General features: G+C 31.2%; 1 protein-coding gene and 1 long non-coding RNA gene across 8 annotated transcripts; both read right to left on the reverse strand.

The window, feature by feature from the left end:
- Nucleotides 1–441: 441 nt before the first annotated feature.
- Nucleotides 442–2,511, reverse strand: LOC128032815 (uncharacterized). Its single transcript, XR_008189155.1, has 2 exons — nt 2,066–2,511; nt 442–840 (listed from the first exon to the last, which is right to left on the reverse strand). It is a non-coding gene; the product is annotated as an uncharacterized LOC128032815 (long non-coding RNA).
- Nucleotides 2,512–3,784: 1,273 nt separating this feature from the next.
- Nucleotides 3,785–7,852, reverse strand: LOC105798239 (uncharacterized). Of its 7 annotated transcripts, none has more exons than XR_008188650.1 (7): nt 7,663–7,848; nt 7,151–7,276; nt 6,882–6,950; nt 6,582–6,689; nt 6,089–6,474; nt 4,111–4,240; nt 3,785–4,008 (listed from the first exon to the last, which is right to left on the reverse strand). XR_008188650.1 is itself a non-coding variant. In XM_052620642.1 (4 exons), exons 1-3 carry the CDS (start codon nt 7,280–7,282, stop codon nt 6,290–6,292), a joined length of 339 nt encoding a protein of 112 aa, XP_052476602.1. In that variant the 5' UTR covers nt 7,283–7,578; the 3' UTR covers nt 3,785–4,240; nt 6,089–6,289. The 7 variants fall into 7 exon arrangements, 1 of the variants encoding a protein (XP_052476602.1); XR_008188651.1 differs by having other exon boundaries at nt 3,785–4,020; XR_008188649.1 differs by having other exon boundaries at nt 3,785–4,240; nt 6,089–6,427; nt 7,663–7,852.
- Between the last annotated feature and the right edge of the window lie 775 nt (nt 7,853–8,627).

Genomic DNA, 8,627 nt, shown 5'->3' on the forward strand with positions numbered 1-8,627 from the left:
TACCCAAAAACCAATTATAGTGGAAGAGGACGCCTACAACTACCAGTTCCACTTAAGTTTTAACCTTACAATTTAGAGGAACCTGACTCTAGCCAACCGTTGCTTTTGTGGGACTATCTTACACTAGATCATCATTTCTCAATGGCAAATGCCACACCATTTTGTCTCTTGGGCTCGACAACCTCTGACGTAATAAGTTAACGAACCGACTGTGAAACCTTCCCAAACATACAAAGCGACCGCCTTTTCATAAGATGAAAAGATTAATTTTGGAAGGACATGGACAGAAGCGTCAGTCCCGTAATGCAAATAAATGATGAATACCCGTTGAGAATGGTTAAGTGTGGGTTCTAAGCCTCATAAACTCTTTTGGAGGACTCTTGTTAACCTTTGGCTGGATGAGTTTAATGGCTCATGCTTTCGAGGAAAAAAACATCAGTGTAATGGAATGAAATTTTATTGGAAAGGAAAAGAAACAAAAAGGCTAGAGCCTTGTGGGAAGGAGCTTTTTACAGAAGTGATGAGTGAATATTCATGTCACTCCATCCCCTATTTATAGGACATAGAAAACCTAGTTTATTCCTATTTAAACTCTAAAAGATAAATAAAGATATAATTTGAAATTAAATCTAAATAATACCATAATAATCCTAACAATAATCCTAAAAATCAAATTCGAATTTAAATAAAGTCTCATAAATCTCTTCTTCAAATTTTTCCCCAAGTCTTTCACACTTTGTATTTTTAGCACCACTTCTTTCCTATTTCGCACGTTGACCCATTTTGTCTTTAAATTTACGTTTTTTGACCCTAAATTTCCTTTTTCCTTCAATTGAGTCCCTACAAGAAAAAAATCATAAAAATCCCAAATTAGTAGGATCATACTCAACATATATGTAATTAACACATAAAAGTATGTCATTTTAGAGTATTATCATATTTCCCCCTACTTAGCCCATGTTTGACCTCAAGTATGGTTCCTATCCCTCTGTGTAATTTAGATTTTACCATAAAAGAAGTATCACTCCAAAATTTTATAAAAATTAGGCATAATGCATATGAAAATAAAGTGAACATTTAGCTTGCTTTAGGTAAAACCGAATAAGTACTCTAACTTAAACACACAAAAATTAAATCGACTTGAATTATTTCTTGAAAAATAGGTAATTTCCTAAACTTACCAAGACACCCTATTTGATCCACCCTTCGTCCCCAAATACAATTCTTTTTTTTTCTTAGTTTCTTTCTTAAGAATGTATTGGCCCTTTTGAAGCAAAGAGGGGTGACAACCCAAGCACCCCACCTCAGTTACTCAACCTCTTAAGCTTTGTTATTGCAGAAGGGCTGGAATCATTTATTTTATTTTGATAAAGAGAGAACGATTCCAGTCTGGATAAATTATCCAAATTTGGTGGGAGTGGACCAAAAATTTTGTTTAAACTCAAATCAAGAGAACTGAGATTCTTTAATTGACCCAAAGAGGGAGGGATGGGACCCAAAGGAATATTGGAGGATAGATCCAATGTAACCAAATTTGTTAGCCTCCCAATTTCTTGTGGAATGGATCCATTAAGTTGGTTGTCATCAAGTACCAACGATACAAGATTGGTTAAGTTGTTGACAGAAGATGGGATTGGACCAACAAGCATACTAGAAGATAGATCCAACAACTGTAGATTAGTTAGGTTGGTAATAGAAGATGGGATTGGACCAACAAGCATGTTGCTTGAGAGATGGAGATTAACCAAACTCTTCAACTTTCCAATATTTGGTGGAATGGAACCATTGAGCTGGCAGTTTCCGAGATGGAGAGTCATCAGCTTTTTCAGGTTCCATATATGGGGAGGGATGATGCTCTGCAATGGATTAGAGGTCATAATCAAGTGGGTGAGATTAGTCAAAAGACCTATTGCTGAAGGCATATGAACAATGAGGTTCCTCGTCAAATTTAGAGAAACAAGATTCTCCATCTTCTCAATTTCTAAGGGAATGGAAACAATTTCATTATAAGAAACGTCAAGCACTGCCAATTGAGAGAGGTTTCCAAGTGAAGAAGGTAACTCACCTCTAAGACCATTCCAGGACAGGTTGAGGTATTTGAGCTTTGAAAGGTCACCTATTTGAGGTGTTAAGCCCCCATTCAGACCATGGCCACTAAGATCAATCTCGATGACACTTCCAGCAGCACTACATCTGACACCAGGCCATGTACAATGGTGAAAGCCTATGTTGCTGTAGTTACTCCACCACCCAGTTTCCATCAATACTTTTTCCTCAGCTACAAGAGATTCTGAATCATTATTTGTTGCTCTAGTAATCTCACTGCTGCTCACATATATATAAAGACCTGAGACGTTTATTTTGGACTAGTATAAAATTAAAAAAAAAAGTTCACGTTTTTATTATTTCGTATACAGTTACTATCTTAATGAGCTAATAGATGTATTTAGGAATATTACCGTACAAAACTAATTTAATTTTATTAGGTAAAATGTTATACCTTTTAAGTTTTTAGCCATTGCCCAACAAAAGTTGTGTTTTTCTTGGTTGAAGTTTCTGATGAAGAAAAGCAATAGGTGCTTTGAATCATTCGTATTATGTATTGACTTGTATTTGTGTTTTGAGAGTAAACCGGACGCTCTAAAGGACTTCTTTGAAGTTTCTAACAAATTGCCTACGATGAAAATCTCATGCTTTTCTATCTACTAATTCAACTACATGGAAACTACTTCATGCTAATTATTTAAAAAAAATTATCAATCTTTTATAATTTATTTAATTTTGATATTTTATTTCTTTAATATTTTATAATCTTTAAAATATTTGTTAACATGACATATAAAATAAATAGTGTCATATCAACATCAAGTACATGAGAATTGTAATGCGAATACTATTAAAAAGTTATTACTTTAGTCGGCATTTCCACTAAAGAAAAATGATTAAAATGTTACTATTTTATCAACATTTAAAATTTTTAATGATCTATTTAATCAAATCAAATGAACCAATCGAATAAAAATTAGTAATCTAATCTATTCGACTATTTTTTATTATGAAAATATTGTGTTTTTTCCTTTGAAAAACATCATTATCATACAACGTGTAACAAGGGATTCACTACACTAAAACAGGTCTTTAGCGGCGTTTTTTTATGCCTTTAGCGGCGCTTTTTAATGCCGCTAAAAGTATTTGCGGCGTTTTTGAAAGCGCCGCAAAAAATGCCGCTGTTGTCAACGCCGCGAACATTTGCGGCGTTTATTTCTATAAACGCCGCTATAGAGCAAGACCTTTAGTGGCGCTTTTCCACAAACGTCACTATAGAGTAGGACCTTTAGCAGCGCTTTTTCCACAAACGCCGCTATAGAGCAGGACCTTTAACGGCTCTTTTTGCACAAATGCCACTATAGACCAGGACCTTTAGCGACGCTTTTTATACAAACGCCGCTATAGATCAGGACCTTTAGTGGCGCTTTTCCCACCTACGCCGCTATAGATCAGGACCTTTAGCGGCGCTTTTCCCACAAACGCCGCTATAGATCAAGACCTTTAGCGGCGCTTTTACCACAAACGCCGCTAAAAACATATCTTTTAAAAAAAATAATTTTTTAAATAATATTTATTTCTATAATAAATATTATATTATATTTTAAGGATAAATAAAAAATATTATTTAAATTAAATTTTCTACAAAAATTTTAACTTTAAAACTAAATATAAAATTTAATGAATTTAAATTTAGAATTTAAATTAATACATTAATAACACAATTAAAATCCAAAAGTTAGAACTCTTAAGTAAAAATAAAAATTTAGAATCAAAACTAAAATAAATAATACATATGCAAGGTAATAAAACATACAATGCATTTTCTTACTCAAATAAATAATACATTTACTTAATCAATGAAATCTTGTACATCATTGAAGTCACACCATCAAATATGTACCCATCAAACTTATACTCCTCCAGCCACCATCTTGCATATGAAAGAAGATACCTCAATACCTAAAGCAACAACTAAGAAAATAATATTTACAACTGGAAGGGAGGAAGCCAAAATCTTTAAACAAGCTATTCATTAAGAAATGTTTAGGTAGAAGTACATACTTCCCAGCTTCCATAATTAAAAAGGCGAGAATCCCACACCGAGTGGTGACCCCTTGACCCCGTGTGGAAGTAATGAGCATCAGTTCCATCAAACATGTTCAGCCCATCTAACACATTATTGGAAGCATGGCTGTATTCATAAAACATCATTCAGATACACAGGTAGATAAGAAAATAAAATTAGCAACTTAACTATAGAATAAAAATGAACGGGGAAATAGCAAACAAATGCTTTCACAACAAGCTGGTCGTGAACAATCGTACTAGAAATTTTATAGTATTCTAGTCATTTATATATTCTCAATCAATTACGACTTTGCTTCTCTCTTTTAGATTTATTTTTTAGCAACCTTTTAGGAAGCAAAAATCAACTAGAGAAACGAAGGAGTAAAAGTGACAACCAATAAGATCCTAAATTCTCATGGCCATATTTGCATCAAGTCTACTGGAAAAATGAGCATAAAGCCAAAGCAGGAAAAGAATAAGAGTTCAAGTTCTCATTTTATTTACAAAACAATCAGGGAAAATGTTGGCATAAAAAGTATAACATCAAATATAGCTGAAGGGCATGTTTCTAGAAATTATATTCTCCTGCAGACATAACTATATAGTGAAGATGAAACAATTATAAAGAAAATTATAGCTTTAGTACCTTTAATATCTAATGAGCCTTGCACATGGTTGGCATACAAAGACGCAGGAAAATTATAGCTTTAGTACCTTTAATATCTAATGTTTCATAATTGCCCAAACATAAACATGAGATTTTAAGCAATAAAACAATAGACAATAATTTAAAGTTTCTAATATTAGTATTTATTTGTAATAATTATATTTAGTTATATTAAATAAAATTATTGATAAATTTTATTTTATTTAATAATGATGATGTATAATATTATTATTTATTAATGATAATTGAGACCCATGCATCCATACATTATAACCTAAAAATCAAGCATTAATTTAGTTTTCTATGTTAAAAGATAGAACTTGTTTTAAAAGGTATTAATTTGAAATAAGATAATTGACTAATATTTTATATTAACTTCTTTACTTGTATTTAATATTTTAGTCATTCTTCAAAACAAAGTTAATTTTCCAAAACTTAAGATTTTATTTTACTTTTCAATAATTTAATTATGTTTATTAACTCTTACAAATTAAATCTTGTAATTGGATAAAGATTGGGATTGATACCCACTCCACTACAACAAATATGAAAATATGGAAAGAACATATGAAAGTATGTAGAAATAGAACAACGATGAAACTGTGAAGATAAATAGAAAGAAATAAAACAACAAATCACAGTTAATTGGTCTCTTATATTAGCAAAATAGAAGCTAAAATATTTAATCCAACACAGCTCCAGTTTAAGCCACTCAGTAAATGCATTGGAACTAAATGTGTTACTTGAGCATAAAACATACAGGCATAGAAAACTGAAATCCTCTTCTTCTACATGCCTCTATTAGGGAAAAGGTAATTTTTGGTTTGACATATTCACATATAATGAGAGAATATACATTTATCATTTTTCGGATGTCTAAAAACCGTAGGGAACAAGGATTTAGATTTATACCTGCCTATAATTTGCTTCTTTTGAAGTAACATGTAGCAAACAATTAGTCTATATGAATAAAAGAAATAAGAGTATATAGTAATATCCCTCTGCTGAAATACGCATATTCAGTTATATTCCAGTTCATATAACTACTGCTAGGATTTAGATTCATAACTGTTGATAGTTTCTATGAATCAATCTATAGGAAACAATCATCATCACATAAAACCAAAATCAGAGAGCAAATAGCAATTTCACTCTGCTAGAATATAAGAAGATATTAAATCATACTATACCATCAATGTATGATCCATCATATTCCAATTTATATAATTATTAGATATAATATGATTAACCCAAATGAAGATCAACCAACATATTTAAGCATAAGGGTATGGGCAAATAAATTACCTTGATTAGCTTTGGATTATTTTCAACGACATGCTTAAGACCTTCATCAGTAATCCTTTGGCAATCAACCAGGCTCAAGCATTGCAAGCTTCCTTGGCCTCTAGCAGTTATTTGTAAAAGAACATCATCCGTAATCTTCTCATTCAGTGGCGGATTTATGTGAATATCCCTCCATAAAAGAGGATCATTCTGAACTACAGATCACAGAGATGTGCAAACATTCTCAATAACAAAAAGATCCCGCACACCCAAATAGCCAAGCGCCAAAATAAGAGCTTCATGAGGGGTTCCTTCATGTCCCTCAGCACGAACCTCACAGTCCTGAAATTCTTCATTTTCCTGATCAACCGAAACCATATCTTCATCCCCAAATGACAAAACATCCTCTACATTATAACGGAAAACCACTGTCAAACTACCCAATACAAATAAAAACTAACACGAGACTAAACTAAGTTACAGGGAATAAAACAATTGAAAATAAAGGCACGACCTTCATTTTCAATGCAACTAGCTATGGCATTATCTGACAACTCATGCTGAAGTAAAAAGCTAGCAATAAGAATATTTTCCATTCACACTTCTTCTCTTTGCTTCAGTACTGAGCAAAAAAGAGTTAGCAAAAGAGTTAGCAAAAGTAGCAACTAACTGCTACCTGATGAACTAATCTCAGCTTAACGAAGCTCAATAGTTTCAAATTCTTAGCTAATTAATCTTTGAAGCTAAAAACAACATGAAAAAAATGATAAAAGAAGGCAAATAAGGAAGCTTAAATAATAATTCGATTGCTAACATGATAAAATCTCTGTATTTGATCTTGTGCATCAGGAGGTATCTCTCTTCCAGGGATGAAGGGATTTTTCTGTTACAGCAGAAAATCAGATACTGCTTAAAATACAAATAAAATGAAATAAGTAAATCCAAGAACAAGTATTAGCATAAAATGAAATAAGTAAATCAAAAGCAACTATAGAACTCCAGAGAATAAAATTTTAATCCTGTATGTAGCTAAGATCTTTAACCAATCAAATATTCCACAATGAACCAAGATAAGAACACAACCTCATCTTGAGATGGTAGCGTGGAATTTTTGGACTCCTGTACAATTTGCTCTTTGGCATCCTCCATGCCTGACGTAGCTCCTTGTAAACCCATCCCTAAATATTTGCTTGCTGAAACATATATGTTCTGCATCAAAACCAATTATATAATTGCAGTAACAATGAAAAACCCCCAAATACCAAATATTTTACAATTAATAACATGCCAAAAATTTTACATTACATTAAATATTACAAATACTAACCATTGAATTTAATTAATTTGAGGCAGAAGAAATGAGGTCCTTACTTAAGCTAGAAATACGAATTAAAAACCCTATGAATATCAAAACCTAACAAACAATCAAACCACAATATATTCTCCAACTAAAATTAAAAACAACCCTACATAAAAAAAACCCTAGGTGCTAACAATTATTTTACAAGTTAATTCAGCACATAAATGACGATAAATTGGAACTAAATTCAAAGATTGGAGGAAATAAAATGCGAAATTGAAAAATACCGAAGTACCTGAATATGTTTCAGCACTCTGAATGGATCAGAAATTCAAAGGAAAAGATTTGAAAAATGGCGTTTCAAAAAAAAAATACAAAAGAAAAAGAGGAAAACCAATAATTAGACTACCAAAAGCAAGAACAGGAACACAAGAAAGAGAAAGAGAGAAAGGAAAAAACACAGAGTTAATAAGCTTTTTTGTTTTTTTTCTTGGACGTGGGAAATTAGGGATTTTGGGGGGAAAGTTAGGAGGGAATTTTACAAAATGGCGCCTGTTTTTTTAAAGTGAAATTATTTCATTTAAAATAAAACAACACTGTTTTGCTATGCTAAAATGGCGCTATTTTTTTAAAGTAAAAAATTTTTTGTGGCGTTTGTATAAAAACGCCGTTATTGCTTAACTTTTGCGGCGTTTTTCATAAAAATGCCGCAAAAAATTATTTCATTTGGAATAAAATGACACTGTTTTGCTATATAAAATGGAGCTATTTTTTTAAAGTAAAATTATTTTTTGTGGCGTTTTTTATAAAAACGTCGCAAAAAAATTATTTCATTTGGATTAAAACGACACTGTTTTGCTATGCTAAAAATCTTTTATTTTGTTTGTTAAAAATTATTAGTTAAGTGATTTTATAAAACATTTATTATTTTTTTATAAATTGAATTTTTATAAAAAAATCAAGTACTCTCAAAATAAATATCGTATATTTTAATAAGAAAAAAATGATTAAATGGCTGTAATTAATTATTAAGTTAGAATTATCCAATATAAGCAATTATTCTTTCACATATCAAATTTCTATTAAAGATTGAGACGTTAATCATGATTTTATATTATTCATTTCCGATCTAATCTCTATTTTATTAGAAATATTTCTTCCTAACTAAAATATAATTATTTTGCTAGATGTTCGATGTGGAATGATTTTAGTTTTTTATTTTAATTTTATTTGTTATAATTTGCTCCTATATATCCAAAA

The sequence above is a fragment of the Gossypium raimondii genome, chromosome 9 (genome assembly GCF_025698545.1).
Source record: "Gossypium raimondii isolate GPD5lz chromosome 9, ASM2569854v1, whole genome shotgun sequence".
Taxonomy (NCBI): domain Eukaryota; kingdom Viridiplantae; phylum Streptophyta; class Magnoliopsida; order Malvales; family Malvaceae; genus Gossypium; species Gossypium raimondii.